Consider the following 22,450-nt stretch of genomic DNA (forward strand, 5'->3'; position numbering starts at 1 on the left):
AGTACTTTACATTGAATTTTAAATAGTTACATTTTACATTCAAATTTGTAAGTCGTTAAGCTCCCAACCACACTTCAATCCACAAATTAGCCTCAACTGGATCAATACTACATTGCATTTTAACTAAAAGCACAAGTCTGTGGTAGTTGCAGCACATTTGGAGATTTTGCTTTAAATTTAAGAAGTGAGCTGCGAGCAGGTTTTCTGGACTAGAGCATTCCTGTCAGAAAGGGTATCTCAGTTGTATTTGCAACACATGTTAGAAGACAAAGAAAAAGATCAAGTCTTCAAAAATAGGTAGAACATCTACAAGATCTGCAGACAGCCATACAGGTGGTCATGATCATTACAGGCTTTCCACAGAATGATCAAAAAGAAAATAAAATCATCGCCATTATTGGTAGAAAATGCCATTAATAAAATTTACTTAATTAAATAAAATGGCCATCTAAAGAATGATCTCCCATCATATTCTTTATAAACTAATGGCAGGGAGAAAAATGCTACTATGCTAGTGGTAATTCTACCCACAAGAGATGAGATAGCACCGTCACCAACCAGTGAAGAAAACATTAACAATTTTCTTACTAACACCGAGGCGGGGGCGGGGAAGGAGTCTGCTTTCACACCAGGTTCAGAACTTGACCCAGTGAATGGTCAGCATCAGGAGGTTACTGCCATGGAGGCCCGATTTATTTACACTAATTTACACATTCCTTGCTAGATAGCAAAGTGTACATCAGGATGAACACAGCAGGCCAAGCAGCATCTTAGGAGCACAAAAGCTGACATTTCATCAATTGAAGGGTCTAGGCCCAAAACGTCAGCTTTTGTGCTCCTGAGATGCTGCTTGGCCTGCTGTGTTCATCCAGCCCTATACTTTGTTATCTTGGATTCTCCAGCATCTGAAGTTCCCATTATGTCTCTGACACATTGCTTGCTATTGGTGACCAAAATGTTTGTGAAATTGTCGTGAAGTGATTGTCTTGTCATCAAAATCCAAGGCAATTGGAGGTTGCACAGGGAAATAGGCATTCTTATTGCCTTTGTGCTGGACAGTGCTTGAAGTGGAGAGGGGAAAAGTAAGTTTTAGATGAAAATGTGGGAAGCTATTGACAGCTAGGGCCAACAGGAGGACTGCAGCCGAACCAGTTTAGGATTCTGAAATCTCAAAATACCTACAACACCCATTAGTATTGCACTGATTAAACTAACGAGTGGTCTTTTTTTGTATTTCAACACATCTACATTGTATCTTATCACAATTCCACTTGTCATATTGGTTCAGATTAGAAAAATATTGAAATACTCAAATAATATAGAAAATATTGACACCATGAATGAATTTGTGTACAATTTATGGCAGAAAATTAAGAATTAAACCCTATTAACAATTTAATCTCATTATAAGTGTATAAATCTGTTTGATTCAATAGTCTGGATTTACAGGACTTAATATTGAGGTAACCAACCAAATCTAAGAAAGGTCTTTTACCATCAGGTTTAGTAGTTTAGATACAGAAACATGCTAAAGATTCACAACAGCGGTTATAAACAACATGTTCACAATCCTGCACTTCTCAATTTACCATCAAAACTAGTTCTAAAAGATGCAGCAAAACATTGATATCCAAACTGACATGTGAGATTATGCAAACAAATCTATACTTCTGATTTGAAATTTTACACAATGCTTTAAGTGTTGCTCAACATACAGCACATAAAAAGGTTGGAATTTTATCAAAAAAAGGTAGCATACAAATAACAAGCAAATTTTCTAGATTTGATGAACACAAGTGAATTTTCAAACAGTAGATGATGCAAACCAACGTCAAAAAGAGACCAATAAAATGTATACATTACAAAACGGGTCTCTACCCAGTATCAAAAGAATCTAGCTGTTGTGAGGTATGTATTGGCTTCCAATATAAGTGCTTTTGTGTAGACAGATATTGTATAATAAAGCGTAAGAAAATCCTGTGTGCTGAAGATTGTGTCGGACAATGCAAACCCCAACATGGAAGGAATGAAACCTCTACCATATTCAACCATCCATGTTCCAGCACTCCAGCGAACAGATGTGGCTTCACCTATGGGATGGACAATAGTGTCACCTATAGGAATACAAAACAAAAAGCAACACTTTAGAATATGTCATAGTTTTTTAAAAATGTGAGTTGTATCCAAAATGAACACACAACCCGTTGGGAGGATGTGTCCCTCTTCATTTGCAGCAGGAAGTTAGGGGATTTGAGTGGCTACTGTTAGTAAGGTTGTAGACTTGCTCACCAAGCTGGTGTGTTTGGTTGCAGACGCTTCACCACCCTGCGAGGTAACATCGTCAGTGTGCCTCCGTTGAAGCACTGGTATTCTGCCCCACTTGTAATTTATATGCCTCAGTTTGCTGGGTTGGCATGACTTCCGGTTCTGTTTTTCAGTGGGTTTGTACTTCGAGTCCAGCTCAATGTGTTTGGTTGCAAACAGACTGGCTCGGTGACCAAGCCTACAACCACATTCAGAATCCGAGCTACAAATCTTCTCAAAAAACTTTAAAATGCTGGTAAGGTAGATCATGTTCAAAAATCAGAGAACGCAAGCTAAAAGGTTGGAGGTTCTCGCCCCATTCAGATACTTGCTGGCTGTGGAACAACTCAGTGCTGGTGCAGGCAAGGGAGTGTGCCTTGCCTCCAGTTTCCAACAATGGGAAACATATCTGGCTGTAAAATCATCCATGAAACCTATAAATGATGGTTGAGCAATGGAGTGATCAATCTTACAGTGACAACACCATGTATTTTGCCTTCCTAATTGAGGCAAAACAATACTGCAAGAGGCCACTGGGCCATTGAGTCCATTCCAAATCTCTGTAGAGCGATCCACTCACTTCCCATAGCCCTGCAAGTTTATTTCATTGAAATGTCTAGCCAATTTCCTTTTGAAATTAGTAATTTATGACTACATTTGCATGTATTTTCTCCACAAGCACTAAAATCCACCAAGATCTCAACATTCTTCCAATTCTGGAGTCTGGAGCTCCCCTGGATTTCACTGTTCCGGGGAAAAAGGGTTACATTGTTCTGTGGAAACAGAATTGCTACTAATTGGACAGCACTTTCTGAAAATCAGCACATATATGAATTAGGAATAGCCTCTTTTCCTGCTGTACTAAGTTTTTGATTTCAGAAAGAAGCTGTTCATTACACATGTATATATACACTGGAAGAAAACCTGCAATTAAAAAAGGATCAGCAGGGCACAAATTAGAATTATGGCAGGAAAGTTGTCACCTTGAAACACAATTATAAAAACTAACCTGGGTAAAATATTTCACTTTTAGTTGTCCCTTCTTTCCACTGCTGAAAAGTTCCTGAGATAATAGTGTCAGTCACTTCAGCCCAATATCGACCTGGAATATCGTGTAAAAGTAAGGCATAAGCAATTCGTATTTGTAGCTGATAAAAATACTCTAAACAAGCTGTAGTTTCAAAACAATGTAATCTCTATTTTAAGTGTGAAAACCTCACAAAATGCAACATTAAAAATTCTTGTATTAGAAGACTAACATAGTAAAGTCTTTCTCAGAGCTCAACAGCACAAAAATAAATTAAAACCAGTTATAAGGCAGAGTACATTTTAGGCCAAATTGCAGGTGTTGGACTCTGGCCCATTTTGGTATGGCTAAGGTTCTGTACAAAGACAGTTAATTTGTTGACAGGGTCATAGATTTGAAGGGATAAAGCATATTCCTGAGTTTAGAAGTGATTTAAGAGGTGGGCGTAAATAGTCTGTTCAAATTTTCAAAAACAAATTTCTAACAAAATGGGCACTTGCACACTTTTCCATATTGGGTAAATAACTGGCGAATGGAGTACACTCCCTTTGTAAGCCTATGTCCTTTAGGCAACTCACTTCCCTGCCTATCCTTGCATCAATCGGCAAGCTTAGCTACCAAAACCTCAGCGCCTTCATCCAAATCATTTTCATAAATTGGAAAATCCCAAGGGCACCGCATAAACTCCTATGTCACACCTCTTGTGACATCCTGCCAACTTGAAAAAGACCCATTTAATCGTACCTTCTGCTTCCTATTAGCCTGACAATCTTCTATCCGTGCCAAAATGCCACCATGAGCTTTCATTTCCAACACTAAAACTTTGGAGCGGGACCTTATCAAATGCCTTCTGGAAATCTAAGTACAACGCATCCAAAGGCTCCCCCAAATCCACAGCACAAGTTACTTCCTCAAAAGAACTACAATAAATTAGTTAACCTTGATTTCTTTGACAAAACCATGCTGCCTCCGCCTGATTACTTTAAACTTATCCAAGTGCCCTGTTATAATGTCTTTCATATTAGCTAACATTTTTCCATCCGACAAATGTTAAGCTAACTAGCCTGTTGCTTCCTGCGTTCCTCCCTCCCTCCCTTTCTTGAACAAAAAGGAGGTACATTAGCTGATGTAGTTGTGGGGATATCCATTTATAGCAAAGATTTTGTATATGTACTGTTCCTCTTTCCCGCGTAGTTCCGGATTGTTATCATTCGTTCTGGCTTGTGTAAATAGTGACCTAATGCAGCTTTGTTTGTGGGTGCTGTGGAAGTTGAGGATCAACGTGGGTTGCTTTCCTGTATACAGAGGTTTGGAACTCCCAGCTGGTCATGCGTTCTACTTTACCAACTGGGAACAGAAGTTGATTGCTGTTTTCTTCTTCCTTTGGTAAATTTAATTGCTGCAAATACTTTGTTGACGAGGTGGTGGGTCTCTTCTAATTTGCAGTGTTTAATAATGACAAATGCGTTGTCCACATACTGGATCCACAGTTTAGGTTGAATGAGGGGGGGAGGGTGGTGTGTTCTGGTCTTTGCATGACTGCTTCTGCGATGAGTCCTGAGATGGGTGACCCCATTGGTGTGCCATTGATCTATTTGTATGTCTAACCATTAAAGATGAAGTGTGTGGTGTGGCACAGATCTCGCAGTTTAAGTATGTTGGCATTGCTGACGGCATTGCTGGTCTACGTTGCTGCTTCCCTTAGTAATGCAGCCACTATTTGTTTAGTTAGTGGGATGTCAATTGATGTAGATAAAGATGTGGCGTCAAAGGATACCATTATCCTGTCATTGCTAATTTTTATGTTTTTGTGGGTATCGAGGAAATCTTGGGATGAGTGGTTGGAATGGGGTGATTTGTCGACTGGGTAGGTGTCTTTAGAGGGTCAGTGTGGGCTTGATGGGCCAATGGCCCACTTCCACACTGTAAAGTTTCTACGCCTCTAACAAATCCACACTGATAAGTAAACACTGCTGCACGTTCTGTCCTTCAGAATTCTTTCTGATAGCTTCAGCACTGCAGAGTTTAGATTAACTGGCCTGTAATTTCTCAAACTATTCCTTCTTTCCTCCCTCTTTTTAAGGGAAGGGGGAAATATTTTCAGGTCTCTGGTATTCACCTGGGGCCAGAGGTGATTTACCAATTGCTGCAAAAAGTCCCTGATATTTCCTCTCATACTGCTTTCGTCACTTTTTTAAAAAATCTGTGCTTTAAACATGAGTTCATATATATGTTATATACACATATACTATTGTACAGAACTGAAACGTATTTGTGAGCGTGTGAAGAAAACAAGCAAACATAGGCATTTAACTCCATCCAAAAAACAAACCAAAGGCATCACTTTATTGCACAAGATTGTATTTACATGCATTTGAGGCACCAGTTCACCCCTAAACAGTCTGGAATGCATCTCAACTGGGCCTGCAAATTTATCCATGTTTAAGGCTGCTAAACCTATCAGTACCTTCTGTCTCACTCTGTTCCACAATGCTCCATCCTGGTGGCTTTACCTGTATCTTCTGTTACCATTGTGAAGACTGACACAAAGTATTCATTTATGACTTTGCCGACATCTTCTTAGTTTACATGTAGATTAACCTGACAGTTCCTGGTCTTTCCCTAGTTATTTACTTGTTTTTTATATACTAACATAAATCCTTTTGGGTTTTCATTTATTCTACCCCCTCAATGACTTCTTATGCACTGTTACTGTTCCTAATTGTTATATTTTTTAAAAGTTTCCCCTGCAATTTTTATACTGCTCTTAGTTCAATACACACATTGGAAAGGCAACATAGAACTGAGGCCAACAAAAAGAGCATTAAAAAAATGCCCATCGACAAGAACTGAATCTTCAGCAATATGGTAGCAAAGACTAGATAATTCAGGCTAAGAAAATATTTAGACTAAATAATTTCCATTGTCAGCATCATGACACGTTCTTAGTATGAGATGGAAGGTGCAGTTCTCTCTTACAGAAGCTTGCCAAGCAGCCTAGCACTGAATCAAACAAGGGAAGCTTTGCTGGTTTGCCCATTTGCAGAACAGGACAGATGACTGCATTCCCAAGGATGTGATATAGGGAGCCAGCCCATGTTAAAAGATCAGCAGGATGGCAAACTCTGATACAAGGATGCTTTCAAGAGAGACACAAAAGCCTTCAACATCAAATCAAGCCAAGTGGGAAACCCTAGCTTAATGTGACTGAATTAACAATTACATTGTACCTGAGTGTCCTCCCGTGTCCACTGCTGTTCCGAAAAGTAGCACATATTCAGTTAGCGACGCATGCAAGAGACACATAGAACCCATCCAGCCACCAGCATTTACGAAGATCCACTGCAGGTCCTCATCTGGAAGTATGTGACCAGGGTACCTTTTCCTTAACTCGACCACAATCTTTGTGAATGCTTGCTCATGATTAAGACCTGAAATACAGCAGCACTTTATATAACTGCAATACAAAATATCAACTGTTTTCAATTACATTCTTTCAGTAAATCAATTCTCGCTTTCATTAAGCCACTGCAAAAGCAATGTTGGAATTCGTTAATTTCTATCAGTGATACACAATATATGATGTGACTATATTCAGTGAATATAGCTTATATAATGTGGATACCTGTAGGTGATGTGACATGACATATCACGAATAAGCACAATACGTGCTTTAAATACTCTAAAATCTAAAATATGCAAAAGGCCCTGATCCTGCAGATCTCCGTGGCACGGAAGTCCAAAGGCATTCAACCCTCAGGGAAGAAATTCCTCAATCTTTTATTAGCACCCTTTTATTCTAAGGCTAGGCCCTCTGGTCCTAGGCTTTCCCAAGAGGGGAAACATTCTCGCAATATTTGCCCCATCACACCCTTAAGAACCCTAAACGTTTCAACGAAATCACATTTTGTCCTTCTAAAATCACGAGTCCCAATCCGTTTAGCTTTCACTCGTAAGACAATCCCTCCATACCAGCGATCATCCTCGTGAAACATCTCTGAACTGCCTCCAATGAAATCATCTTTTCTTAAATCAGAGAACCAAAACTGCTCTCGGTACTCCAAACCTAGTTTCAGCAACATCTTATTCAGTTGCAGTAAGTCTTCCCATCTTCAATCCCCTTGAAATAAAGACCAAAATTCCATTAGCCTTCCTGATTACCTGCCGTGAAACAACATTATATCTAAAAGTGATGACAACTACTCAATTCTGGATTCAGGCTTGTTGTTTTGTAAAATAATTTGCTCAATGTGGACGACACACTGACAATGGCGATGAGGGATTGACAGAGATGGTTTCCTGAGCTGTCAGAATCTAAGTAACAATACTGTCCTCACAATGATATAGTGAGATTAGAGATGTTTGAGAAAATATACTGACACTGGAGGCAGACCAGAGAAGGCTCACTAGGCTGATACAGAGTATGGATGTACGTCTTAAGAGGACAGTTGGAATAGGTTGGACATGTACACATTGAAATTTAGATGAAGAAGGGGCAATCTTATTGAAGCATATAGGATTCTTAGTGAACTTGACATGGGTAAATGCAGAAATGTTGTTTCTCCTTGTGGGACAGCCTAGGATGAGAGGGGATATTTACAGAATAAGGAGTGGGATATTTAAGACGGAAATAAGGAGGAATTTCTTCTCTCCAAGGAAAGTGAACCTGTTGCTTTTATTTTTTTAAAACCAGAGGGTTGTTTTTGCTGGGTCATTGAGTACATTCAAGGCTGAGGTAGTCAGGTTTTAAATCAATAAGAGAATCAAGGGTCATGGGGAAAAGTCAGGAAAGAGAAGTTGAAAGTAATCGGATCAACAGATTGGTATTCGAATGGCATAGTAGACTTGACAGTCCGAATGGACTACTTTGGCTCCCATGTCTTATGGCGTAATGATCATAGGTGTAAGTAGTAACATGGATCTCGGACCAAAGGGAGCATTGGAATTAATAATGATTCCAAGATAGGAGATACACTTAATTTTTCAGGAAAAATGAAATAGCAACGTTATATTGTCAAGATGGAGTTAAATAAAATCACTAAAGTGCAAGACAATGTAGTTTAGTCAAAAAGAATCCTCTAAACGATCTGTAGATGAGTAGAGTGATTTGGGACTAAAAGTACATAGTATGTTAAATGTTACAGCTCAGGATGAAAAAGCAATCCAACCTTCCACAACCTAAGAAGGCTACTGAGGAAATGTAAAAGTACAAAGCAGAATCATTAGACAGCTAAGAGGAGTGGTGGTCAGCCAGCAAGTGGATTGATTGATATTTTCTGATCAACCCGTTCAAAAGATGTTGCTATTCATCTCGAACACAGATGGAACTTGTACCTGGGCATCTAGGCCCAGAGGTAGAGGCACGGCTACGGCACCACAAGGGCCCAAACAGTGGGATATATAATCTGTGGGATTGCAAGAACATGTTAGTTGTAGTTAATGGTTAATAATACTATTGGAACTAGAGTCAACCTTTCTTAAAAAGGCACAAGTGAACTTCTTGGGACTTTACAACAACTAACAGATTCAAGAGCGATTTTGTTCATTATAAACTAAATCGGAATTCTCAAAACTGTATTAGTGGGGTTAAAATTTGCATTTGCTGACTTTGCAGAGTTGACAGAATAGGGATCTCCAAAATTTGTTACTGGTATAGTGTTTTTCGTTCTGTTAAAAGGCCCAGCACATCATCTCATTATCAAGCTTAGTTGCATCCACTTCCAAACTAAACCTCTCAAGGTTCTTAAGTGACGAAACTGGCAAGAGACTGGAATTGCTAGCAGACCAGATAAGGTGCTGGATAACACCTTTGAGGGCTGGATATTAGTGTTTTGACTTATTTTTTTAAGGCAATTCAATATGGCCATGTAATTTGGGTATGTTTCTAATTCATGTTAGTACAGAACATAGAACATTACAGCACAGTATAGGCCCTTCGGCCCTTGATGCTGAGCCGACCTGTCATACCTATCTGAAGCCCACCTAACCTACACTATTCCATGTACGTCCATATGCTTATCCAATGACGACTTAAATGTACTTAAAGTTGGCGAATCTACTACCGTCGCAGGCAAAGTATTCCATTCCCTTACTACTCTCTGAGTAAAGAAACCACGTCTGACATCTGTCCTATATCTTTCACCCCTCAATTTAAAGCTATGCCCCCTCATGCTCACCGTCACCATCCTAGGAAAAAGGGTCTCCCTATCCACCCTATCTAACCCTCTGATTATTCTATATGTCTCAATTAAGTCACCTCTCAACCTGCTTCTCTCTAACAAAAACAGCCTCAAGTTCCTCAGCCTTTCCTCGTAAGACCTTCCCTCCATACCAGGCAACATCCTAGTAAATCTCCTCTGCACCCTTTCCAAAGCTTCCACATCCTTCTTATTATACGGTGATCAGAAATGTACACAATACTCCAAGTGCGGCCGCACCAGAGTTTTGTACAGCTTCACCATAATCTCTTGGTTCCAGAACTCGATCCCTCTATTAATAAAAGCTAAAACACTGTATGCCTTCTTAACAGCCCTGTCAACCTGGGTGGCAACTTTCAAGAATCTGTGTACACGGACACCGAGATCTCTCTACTCATCTACACTACCAAGAATCTTACCATTAGCCCTGTACTTTGCCTTCCGGTTACTCCTACCAAAGTGCATCACCTCACACTTGTCTGCATTAAACGCCATGTGCCACCGCTCAGCCCAGCTCTGCAGCTTATCTATGTCTCTCTGCAACCTACAGCATCCTTCGTCACTATCCACAACTCCACCGACCTTAGTGTCGTCTGCAAATTTACTAACCCATCCTTCTACGCCCTCATCCAGGTCATTTATAAAAATGACAAACAGCAGTGGACCCAACACCGACCCTTGCAGTACACCACTAGTAACTGATCTCCAGGATGAGCATTTCCCAACAACTACCACCCTCTGTCTTCTTTCAGCAAGCCAATTTCCGATCCAAACTGCTATATCTCCCACAATCCCATTCCTCCACATTTTGTACAATAGCCTACTGTGGGGAACCTTATCGAACACCTTGCTGAAATCCATATACACCACATCAACCGGTTTACTCTCATCTACCTGTTTGGTCACCTTCTCAAAGAACTCCTCTCTGGCTTCCCAGAGGATCCTGGGATAAATCCTATCCAGCCCAGGGGACTTATCAATCTTCACAATCTGTAGGATTTCTAATACCTCTTCCTTGTGAACCTCAATCCCACCTGGTCTATTAGCCTGTATCTCAGTATTCTCCTCGACAACATTGTCGTTTTCTAGAGTGAATAATGTTGAAAAATATTCATTTTGTGCTTCCCCTATCTCCTCTGACTCCACACACAACTTACCACTACTATCCTTGATTGGCCCTAATCTTACTTTCGTCATTCTTTTATTCCTTAAAATACCTATAGAAAGCCTTAGGGTTTACCCTGATCCTATCCGACAACAACTTCTCATGTCTCCTCCTGGCTCTTCTGAGCTCTCTCTTTAAGTCTTTCCTGGCTACCTCATAGCCCTCAAGTGCCCTAACTGAGCCCTCACATCTCATCCTAACATAAGCCTTCTTATTCCTCTTGACCAGAGATTCCACCTCTTTCGTAAACCATGGCTCCCGCACTCTACAACTTTCTCCCTGCCTGACAGGTACATATTTATCTCGGACACACAGGAGCTTTTCCTTGAATAAGCTCCACATTTCTAATGTGCCCATCCCCTGCAGTTTCCTTCACCATCCTATGCTCCCTAAATCTTTCCTAATCTCATTGTAATTGCCTTTCCCCCAGCTATAACTCTTGCTCACCAGTATACACCTATCCCTTTCCATCACTAAAGTAAACATAACAGAATTGTGATCACTATCACCAAAGTGCTCACCTACTTCCAAATCTAACACCTGGCCGGGCTCATTACCCAGTACCAAATCTAATGTGGCTTCGCCCCTTGTTGGCCTGTCTACATACTGTGTCAGGAAGCCCTCCTGCACACACTCGACAAAAACTAACCCATCTATAGTACTCGAACTATAGTGTTCCCAGTCAATATTTGGAAAGTTGAAGTCCCCCATGACAACTACCCTGTCTCTCTCACTCCTATCGAGAATCATCTTTGCTATCCTTTCCTCTACATCTCTGGAACTATTCAGAGGCCGATACAAAACTCCCAACAGGGTGACCTCTCCTTTCCTGTTTCTAACCTCAGCCCATACTACCTCAGTTGACGAGTCCCCAAACATCCTTTCTGCAACTGTAATACTGTCCTTGACCAACAATGTCACACCTCTCCCCACTTTTACCATCTTCTCTGTTCTTACTGAAACATCTAAATCCCGGAACCTGCAACAACCATTCCTGTCCCTGTTCTATCCATGTCTCCGAAATGGCCACAACATCGAAGTCCCAGGTACTAACCCATGCTGCAAGTTCACCCACCTTATTCCAGACACTCCTGGAATTGAAGTCGACATACTTCAAACCAACTTCTTGCTTGCCAGTGCCATCTTGCATCCCTGAAACTTTATTTCGGACCTCCCTACTCTCAACCTGTTCTACGCTCGAACTACAATTTTGGTTCCCATCCCCCTGTGGAATTAGTTTAAACCCACCCGAACAAATCAGATCCCAGACAGAAACCCAGCTTTACAGATTATAATTTTATTTGTTTGGTTTTAATGGAGTAGTCTCTTGTTGAAACATAAGTCTGCAACGTTGCAGATTTCCTTTTTAAACAAGAAACATGGAAGCTTATCACACAAGCAACATAAACGTAGAATAATCCAAACCACTAATTTTCCAAATTCACAGATATTAAACACACAGTAAGAATTTGGTCACAAAACACCCCTTTATAAATTGAAAAAGAAACAAAAACAAGATTTTATGTAATGCTCAAAACGCTATTCCTGATGCAATTTCCAAAAACACCATTCATAATATTCACGGCAGAATGCCTGAATCAAACATTCTGGTAGGTTGTTATGTCACTTGCAACTTCAGTTTTTAGTATGGAAATGTTCAGCTCTTTAATATACCATGACCAGGTCCATAAGAACAACAGAAAGTTAATGGAATGCTGGTCTTTACATCTAAGGGACTGATGTAGAAGGATGCATAAGTTATGCTGTGGTTACACAAAACCCTGGTTAGATCCCACTTGAGTACCGAGTGCAAATCTGAGCACCACACCTTAGGAAGGATATATTGATCTTGGAGGGAGTACAAAGAAGGTTTACATAAAAGATAGTTGGACTTTAGGGATGAGGTTATGAGGAGAGGTTATACGAATTAGGTCTGTTTTCATTCAAATTTAGAAGGTTAAGGGATGATATGATTGAAGTCTTGAAGGTATTAACAGGAAAAGACATGTGAGATAAAGATAAATTTTATTTTTTGGTTGGCGATTTAAAGCTGGGGCATAGTCTACAAATTCAGGCCAGACAGTTCAGGAGAGATGTTAGGAAGCTCTTCCAAACACAGAGGGGTCTGGAACTCTCTTCCACAAATGGGAGTTGTTGCTAGAGTCAGAGTTGTACAGCACAGAATAGACCCTTCAGTCCAACTTGTTCATGCCGACCAGATATCCTAAATTAATCTAGTTCCATTTGCCTGCATTTCACCCATCTCACTCTAAACCCTTCCTACTCATCAGCCCATCCAGATGCCTTTTAGTTCGCGTTTTTTAATCTTTGCCATCTATGGCCCTACATCCATCTCTGGAACATCTGGATAACAAGAATTCCTACGTGTTCCGGTTTCTTCCCACAGTCCAAAGATGTGTAGGCTAGGTGGATTAGCCATGCCGTAGTGTTCAGGGGTGTGTGGGTTATAAGGGGATGGGTCTGGGTGGGATGCTCCAACGGGCAGTGTGCACTTGTTGGGCTATAGGGCCTGTTTCCACACTGTAGGGAATCTAATCTAATCTACGTTGGGCTCCTACTAATCAACCACAGTTCTGTTTTCAACACCACAATTCCAAACGAACTCATCTCTAAACTCCAAGACCTAGGATTTGGTTCCCTGTCTGTAACTGGATCCTTGACTTCCTAAACCTTAGGTTGCAATCAGGAAGAATAAGTGACAACACCTCCTCCACCTGAATCCTCAGCACTGGTGCCCCAAAAAGCTGTGTCCTCGGCTCCCTGCAAATTCAATCCCAAATGCCATTTACCAATTTGCTGATGACACCATCGTTGTAGAGTGGATCTCAAACAATGACAAGATATCATACAGGAAAGATTGTTGCCAGTAAGCACTCAATCTGTCAATCAACATCAGTAAAACAAAGGAGCTGGTCACTGACTTCAGGAAGCAGACTGGAGGGTGTACCCCTGCCTGCATCAATGGTGATGAGGTGGAGATGGTCAAGAGCGTAAAGTTCCTCAGAGTGATTATCATCAACAGCCAGTCCTGGTCCACCCTGTTGACACAACGGTCAAGAAAACTCAACAATGTCTCCATTTCTTCAGGAGGCTAAGGAAATTCAGCATGACCACAAGAACTCTCACCAATTCTTACAGATGCATCACAACGAAGGCCACAAGAAACTGCAGAGTTGTGAACACAGCCCAGTCCATTACACAAACTAGCGTTCCATTCATTGACTCCATTCATACTTCCTGCTGCCTCAGGAAAGCAACCAACATAAAGACACCTCCTGACCCAGTTATACTCTCTTACACCCTCTTCCATTGAGCAGAAGATATAAAAGTTTGTATATATGTACAAATAGAATCAACTGCAGCTTCTTCCCTGCTGTTATTAGATTTCTGAATGGACCCATCAAATTTTGAATTTATTGCTGATCTTGCTCTCTGTGCAACTTCGCCCCGCAGCCGTTACATTGTATCTTTGCTCAGTTCTCATACCCTATTGTACTTGTATGGTATGATCTGCCTGTACCGCTCGCAAAATAGGACTTGTCACGTGTACCCGTATACATGTGACAATAATAAATAAATCAAATCAAATTACTCCTCTCTAATCCAATATTTTCAAAATCTGCTTGGGCTTAAATCACTTAACTTGAAACAGATCAGAGATCTAACCTGCTGATCGTAAAGTCATGCAGCACAGAAACAGACCCTTCAGTCCAACTCGCCCGTGCTGACTAGGTCTCCCCAAACTAAACTGCCCACTTGTTTATGAAATAGCAAGAACTGCAGATGCTGGAAGCCGAGAGCTGATACAACGTAGAGCTGGAGGAACGCAGGTCAGGCAGCATCAGAGGACTAGGAAAGTCAAAGTTTTGGGTTGGGACCCCCTTCATCAGGATCTGGGAGGGGGAAAGGAGCTCAGAAATAAATAGTTTGGGATCCACCACACCCTTCCCGTTGACTAATCTCCACAACCCCCTTCCTGCATCCACCTACAATCCCACCTACCTTTCCCCAGCTCCACACTGTATTGACGCTGCCCACTTGCCTATATTTGGCCATATTCCTCTCAACTTTTTGTTTTCATGTGCCTGTCCAAATGTCTTTTAAATGTTGTAACTGCAAGTACATTTATCACTTCCTCTGGCAGCTTATTCCTCTTACAAAAGTACCCTCTGTGTGAAAACGGTTTCTTTTTCTCTTTTCACATTACAAAATAAGACCCCTGGTTTTGAGACAGTAGCAACTACCGATGCTGGAGAATCTGAGATAACATGGTGTGAAGTTAGATGAACACAGCAGGCCAAGCAGCATCAGAGGAGCAGGAAAGTTTGATGTTTCGGGTCTCGACCCTTCTTCCCGACGTTTCGGGTCTCGACCCGAAACATCAAACTTTCCTGCTCCTCTGATGCTGCTTGGCTTGCTGTGTTCATCCAGCTTCACACCGTGTTACCCCTGGTTTTGAACTCCCCTACCCAAGAGAAAATGACTGAATTACACATTGGATACTGTATTCACCAAGTGCACCATTGGCCACATTACAATTGATTATATAACTCATCATTACAATTTATATAGAAAGTCAGCGGACCTGCATTTCTCCAACTCTTATTATTTCAGATTTCCAGCATCCACAAAACTTGGCATGAATTACAATTTAAATCTTGATGAAAAAAAGTTAGATGCATATATCGCAGCAATTCAACAGCAGCTTTTAAAGGCAGCGATGGCTTTTATGTCTGTCGTTCAAATATAGATAAAGCATTGCTGAATGTTAGATACTCAAGAAAACTTGCACTTAAAGAACATTAAACATAGCATCTAGCTATGTGAACTAGTCAATCGATTTAAATGCAGACTAACGGTTTAAAATAATTTTACACACTTTAGAGATTGAATTCATGGACTACTAAGGATCTATATGTGGATATCTTTGTTCACAGCTAAATCAGCATAAGTTGGTTTATTACTGCAATCCCAGGTCTCCCAGATCCTTTACAAATCCAGATGGCACCAAGTAAAATAAGACTTGCAGAGATACACAGCGAAAGGCACACTACATTCTCTTTGCTATCAAATTTCCAGTATAAACTCAAACTTCAAGCTCAATGAAATCTCCAAATCACTGATGACTGAATGAACAGCAAGTAGAAAAAAGTTGGATATCAATGTATGTTTTGATAGTCTGCTCAAATATTTAGTAATATGCTATCTTCAACAATACTTGTACTTTGCTGAATGCAGTATTGTCTATTGTATTTCCAAGTACGATTCCAGTTTTTCAAAACGTGGTACTGTTCCCAATACAGAAACTTCACCAGCTCTAAATAAAACCTCTAAGACACAACAAATAAAATAGATGTAATACTGGCTCTATCCCAGAACATAATTGGAACTGCTGTCTGCTTTGCACTTTTGGAAAATGCATGGAATATAAACAAATTAGAAAAATAAAAATTGCAAGGTTAATAGAGGTTAGACATGACAGCACAGCATCAAGTGCTGTTTTAAGAATATTGGAATGCTGGTGTTTTAGTGAATTATCAATCTTCTTAAAATGACCTTGCTAGGTACACAGGACAAGTGCCAAATACTTTAAAGCAGATTAGCCAGCATCAAGCCAAACACATTTAACACCAAAAATAACTTACATTTATGAATCATCTTTACTTGCTAAATCATGAAGGAAGTTCAGAGGGGCATTAGCAAATTTTTAACATCAAGTCAAGTGATCAAAATATCCGTCAACAGTTTTGAAGGAGTATCTTAAAAAGGAAAAAGGACCAGCAAGATTGGCTAAGGAACTCTAAAGCTTAGGTCCCAGATAGTTGAAGGCACAATTATGAGCTGTGGAACAATTAAAATCAAGTACGATTGAAGGAGGTGAAAGTGTGTAAAAACCTCAGGGTTGTAAGGTTGGAGGAAGTCACAGTTCTTTTTGATGGTACTGATAGGGAAGGGATGAAGATCATGGATGGATTTGAAAACAAAAATGATTTCTCTTAAAGTTGAAGTCTATCAAGACAGCAGACAATATCGGATAGCGGGCACATAGATGGTGTTTGAAAAGATATATGGTGGGTGTCATGGTCAAGGCAGTTGAGTTTAGGGATAACCTCAATAGACAGACAGGTGTGAGGCCAGCCAAAAGTACAGTGGAAGAGTTTCTAGAGTGTAAGCTGAACCCCAGAGGCATCCGTCAAAGTTCCAAGAGCAGATGCACTGCAGCAGGAACGCAGCAGAGTGATTTAAAAAAAAAGTGGGAATGGGGTATTTGTGATGGAACAGGTATGTATTGGAAGCTCATCGCAAGGTCAAATAGCCCAGTTTGACCTTAGACACAGACCAGGGAGATTCTGGTGCTCAAAAGCAGAGCTTGTAGTAGAGGCCAAAGACAATGATCATCCAAGACTTGATTTCTGACAAGAAATGTTACAAATGAGAGTTAAAACTGGTAATGGAGAGGTAGATTATTGTCAATGTACATCTGGAACCTGATGTGTTTTTAAATAATGTCACTGAGGGATGGACAGGGTCTCCAATTAACATCTTATCCCAAAGACAAGGGAGCAGCATTTCCCATATAACACCATACAGCATCAGCCCAGATTTGTGTTCAACCCTCTGGAGAAAGACCACCTCAGGGGATAACAGTGCACTAACTGAAGTAGAGATACTCAAGGACAGCTCCTCTTACTTCTGTAATTTAGTTTTGCTGTCCACATTTTGACCAAAACTTGCCTTTTATTTGTACATGAAATGAGGGGATTGCTGGCTAGGCACACAATTATTGTCTATTCTGAACTGTCCAAAGGCAGTCAAGAGTCAGCCATTTTGCTGTAGGTCTGGAGTTACATAATGGCATAACACGAGTGTTTTTTTATTGCAGATGAAGGTAACTAGGGCCAAAGTCCAGTGGTTCTGTGTAGAACGCAAACTCAGCAGTTTATTGCTGGCTGACAGGAATTCACTACACCAGGGAGTTGTGGAGGCTAGATCACAACTATTTAAAGTAGGGAGGTAGACTTCAACGATCAGAGTTGAACCTGGCACGAAAGGTGAGTGAGGCCTGGGGTACATCAGCACTGATCTTACAAAAAGAGTGTGCAGGCTTGACGGCTGCATGGCCTGCTGCTGCAGTATCTTCTCATGTTCTAATGGCAGCACTGTCAACAATACCTCTTCCCCTGCTTTGTTAACATGGAAAATCTGACTGATGGGGCGGACCTTGGGGATAGCCTTAAAGAGTAAATGCAAACTATGGGAAGTGGGATTCGGTGCAGTGGCAAGTCGTGGATGAAGAGCCAGAGGAAATGGCAGATGCAGGTCCAGTGACAACATTCAAAAGAAATTCGGGGAGGGGCGTGAACAGGAAGGGTTTTGGGGGAATGTGGGCCAAATAGGAGTAATTTAGCTTGGGGAACTTGATCGGTATGGACGAGTTAGACAGAAGGATCTGCTCGCATGCATCTGCATCTACAGAGACAGGCAGTGCTCTGTGAGAACATACCCGAGTACTGCCGAGCCAGCCTGCTCAGGTCTTCCTTGTTGAACACGTGCTCTTTGCTGCTTAGCCACGCGCGGAACATCCAGATGCTGAGCCCGGCCACAGTCACCAGGACAACGGCACGGCCCAGCGTCAGCTTCATGTTAAGCGGCTCGAGCCCCGGGGTGGGGGAAAGGAGCGCGACAAACCGTCCCGGGGTAAGGGGGGAGGAGGACACACAGCAATTCGTCCAAACTCTGCGCCGCTGACCACCAGCTTCCTGCACCCACCACGTCTCCTCCTGGCTCGAACAGAAACGCCGGTTTTCCCACGGCGCCGTCACTCACCCCCGCCCCGCCCCACTTCATGACTGACAGCGCGATCTTGCCTATCGGAGGCCGGGAGTTCCCACGGTTCCCGTGTCCCCTTGACAATGAGCGTGGTGTATTGTCACAGGAGGCGGGGTGGAAAGGCCGACTGAAGTGTGCTCCGAGGTTCTCGGCGGGCTGTTGCTCATCCACTTTATCGCGAGCATCGATTTGCACCAACTGCTAAGTGAATTGCTAAACTTTAATCTATCGGCTCGGCTGTGTGCATCCTGCCTCACGAGCCCACCAAACTGAACCGGAACGGCAGACGCTGAAAATCTGAAATGGCAACAGACACTGGGTACACGCAAGGCAGTATCTGTGGGAGAGAGAAACGAAGTTAACACGGTTGTGATGAAGGGTCACGGACCCGAGGAGTTATCTCTCTGTCTCTCCTCTCTCTCCCCCTCTCTCTCCATAGACGCTGCTGAGTATTGCACTTTTGTCTTTCTTCCAAAATCCAAACCTTGTTTAAAAGTCATTTATTCCTTTGCAAGCATACACTCTATTGATTAAACTATTGATTAAGACTGTTGTGGTGCTGGTCGTATCCTGTCTTCTGAGGCAGAAGGACCAAGTTTAGGTCCCACCTGTCAGGAAGTGTATCATAGTATAAACAAACAAGTTGATTACTAACGTCTAAGGCCAAAACCTTTCAAGTGAATGTAAAATACCTAAAGAATACACTACTTCTGCTGACTGTATATTGTTTATTATAGTCTGTTGGTAAGTAACCATGGTGTTAGAATGATCGTTGCAAATTCATCAACTTTCTCCAAAAGCCTGTTAAAAGCTTTGTTTTCCTCCACCCCACATCATTGATCACAGAAGGTAAAGTTTGTGAGGTCAAATATTCATCATAAGTCATAAAGGTTTGAATAGAATCTGCACAAACAGATTCAAGAACAGCTTCTTCCCCCGTTATCAAACTTTGAGAAAGTCTTGTTTAATGATAATATTGATCCCTCTCCGTACCGTCTTTGCAGCTGTAACATTGTATCCTGCACTCTGTTCTGTTATCCTGATGCACTTATATAGTACAATCTGCCTGTAAAGCACATAAGACAACATTTTTCACTGTGTCTGGGTACACATGACAGAGATAAATCAAATCAAAAGTTGAGTAAATGTCAGAACTTAATCATATCTAGTATCTTGATTTTTATTTATGGCTAGTTGTAATTAACAATTATCAACAAATTTATAAAAGAAATAACACATACACACATACAAACACACAACATTCCACATTAATTCAGCAATGTGGTCTGATGTGCAAGAATCTGTAAGAATTTGTTTGGGACCCACACTACGTTATTAGCGTTCAAGAGAATGCAAAATACGTAGAGCTATAAAGAAAAATTGGAGTGAACTGAACCTAAATTCGTTTTGTGGGATTTGGGCATCGCTGGCTGGCCAGCATTTCTTGCCATTTCCGAGTTACCCTTGAGAAAGTGATGATGAGCTGCTTCCTTGAACCGCTACAGTCCGCCATTAGGGAGGGAATTCCAGGATTTTGACCCGGCGACGCTGAAGGAAGGGCGATACATTTCCAAGTCAGAATGGTGAGTGGCTTGGAGAGGAATTTGAAGGTGGTGGTGTTCCCATGTCTCTGCTGCCATCGTCCTTCTAGATGGAAGCGGTTGTGGGTTTGGAAGGTGCTGTCTGAGAATCTTTGGTGAACTTCTACAGTGTAGAATAGTGTAGATAGTACACACCGCTGCTACTGAGCGTCAGTGGTGAAGTGGATGTTTGTGGATGTGGTGCCATTCAAGCGGGCTGCTTTATCCAGAATAATGTCACGCTTCTCGAGTATTTTGGAGCTGCACCCATCCAGGCAGCTGGGGGGTATTCCATCAAATTCCTGACTTGTGCTTTATAGATGATGGACAGGGTTTGAGGAGTCAGGAGGTGAGTTACACAGCATTCCTAGTCTCTGACCCATTCCAGTAGCTGTTGTGTTTACGTGGTGAATTCAATTGAGTTTCTTGTCAATCATAATCTTCAGGATGTTGATAGCAGGGGATTCAGTAGTGATTGAGTATTAGGGGACAGTGGTTAGATTGTCTCTTGTTGCTGATGGTCACAGCCTTGTATTTGTGTAGCACTAATGTCACTTACCACTTGGCAGCCCAAGCCTAGATGTTGTCCAGATCTTGTTGCATTTGAGCACAGACTGCTTCAGTATCTGAGAATGGTGCTGAACATTGTGCCATCATCAGTGAACATGCCCACTTCTGACCTTATGATGGAAGGAAGGTCATTGATGAAGCAGCTGAAGATGGTTGGGGCTCGGACACTACCCTGAGGAACTCCTGCAGAGATGTCCTGGAGCTGAAATGACTGACCTCCAACAACCACAACCATCATCTTATGTGTCAGGCATGGCTCCAACCACTGGAAAGTTTGCATCTGGTACCCACTGATTCCAGTTTTGCTCAGGCTCCTTGATGCCACACTTAGTCAAGTACAGTCTTGATGTCAAGGGCTGTTACTCTCACCTCACCTTTGGAATTAAGTTCTTTTGTCCATGTTTGAACCAAGGTTATAATGAGATCAGGAGCTGAGTGGCCCTGGCAGAACGCAAACTGAGCATCACTGAGCAGATACTGCTTAATAGCACTGTTGATGGAGAGTAGATGGTGGGATGGCAATTGGCAGGGTTGAATTTGCCCTGCTTGTTTTGTCTCTGACATTCCTGGGCAATTTTCCACATTTTTGTTGTGTTGTAGCTGTACTGGAACAGCTTGGCTGAGGGAGCGGCAAGTTCTGGAGCACAAGTCTTCAGTCCTATTGGCTGAATGTTGTCAAGGCCCATAGCCTTTGCAGTATCCAGTGTCTCGAATCATTTCTTGAGATGACATAGAGTGAATAAAATTGGTTCAAGTCTGGTATCTGTAACGCTGGGGACGACTGAGGAGGCTGAGATTAATATCCACTTAGGACTTCTGACTGAAGATTGTTATGAATGCTTCAGCCTTACCTATTGTACTGACGTGCTGGGCTCTTCCATCATTGAGGATGGAGATACTTGTGGAGAAGCACAGAATCCCTTCGAGTCTACACTAACTCTCCAAAGACCTACCCAGCCCCAGTCTCCTACCCTATCCATGTAACCCTGCATAGCCATCTATCCGATACATCCCTGGATGTTATTGGCAATTTGGCACAGTTAAACCACCCAACCTGTGTGTCATTGGACTGTGTGGGGAAACCAGAGTACCTTGAGGAAGTCCACTCAGACAAGGGGAGAATGTGAAAATTCCAAGAAGACAGTTGCCCAAGAGTAGAATCAAACATGGATTCCTGGCGCTGTGAGGTATCAGCGCTAACCACTCGGCTACTGTGCTGCCCTCCTCCTGTGTTGTTTAATTGTCCACTGCCATACACGACTGGATATAACCAATTAATATGCAAACTATTTTAACAATTAATTTCTCCATATACATATTCTGCTAGATATATATAAAACTTCGAGAGGATAAAGTAAACTCAATGTTCCTAATAATGTCCCTGATTCTGTAACATTTATTAATCACAGATCAAGGCCACTCAAAGGCATGTTTGGCTACATATTACAACGTTCCTCACATTGCAACAGTAACAACATTTAAAAAACGTTTAATTGACTAAAATACTTTGGGGGACCTCGTGGCTTCAGAGAATAAATGAAATGCATTTTTTCTTTATAACTTCTTTCAGCATGTGAAAGTGCTACAATTTGTTTCCTCCTACTATAGGGAGGCAAACAATATCAACTTCATTGCAGCCATTTTGTGCTTTTGCCCACCTGGCCAGTGCAAACCCTGTGTCACCGTTAAGCTCAGGTTTAGAAGTGAAGTTTTCATGTAGAATAATCTACCAGTACTAAGCAACAGGATTTACATG

At 41.7% G+C, this 22,450-nt stretch overlaps 2 protein-coding genes across 2 annotated transcripts in view; one reads left to right on the plus strand and one right to left on the minus strand.

Moving 5' to 3' along the window:
• Positions 1-814: 814 nt before the first annotated feature.
• On the minus strand, positions 815-18,537 carry sigmar1 (sigma non-opioid intracellular receptor 1). The gene is made up of 4 exons (XM_048546458.2): positions 18,219-18,537; positions 6,562-6,762; positions 3,314-3,406; positions 815-2,114 (listed from the first exon to the last, which is right to left on the minus strand). Exons 1-4 carry the CDS (start codon positions 18,355-18,357, stop codon positions 1,885-1,887), a joined length of 663 nt encoding a protein of 220 aa, XP_048402415.1. The 5' UTR covers positions 18,358-18,537; the 3' UTR covers positions 815-1,884.
• The window catches only part of galt (galactose-1-phosphate uridylyltransferase), a 74,433-nt gene continuing 69,635 nt past the window's right edge, over positions 17,653-22,450 (plus strand). The window contains exon 1 of the mRNA XM_059649235.1: positions 17,653-17,766. The gene's annotated coding sequence lies outside the window, so the exon portion shown is untranslated. The remainder of the gene's footprint in view (positions 17,767-22,450) is intronic.

The sequence above is a fragment of the Stegostoma tigrinum genome, chromosome 1 (genome assembly GCF_030684315.1).
Source record: "Stegostoma tigrinum isolate sSteTig4 chromosome 1, sSteTig4.hap1, whole genome shotgun sequence".
Lineage (NCBI taxonomy): Eukaryota > Metazoa > Chordata > Chondrichthyes > Orectolobiformes > Stegostomatidae > Stegostoma > Stegostoma tigrinum.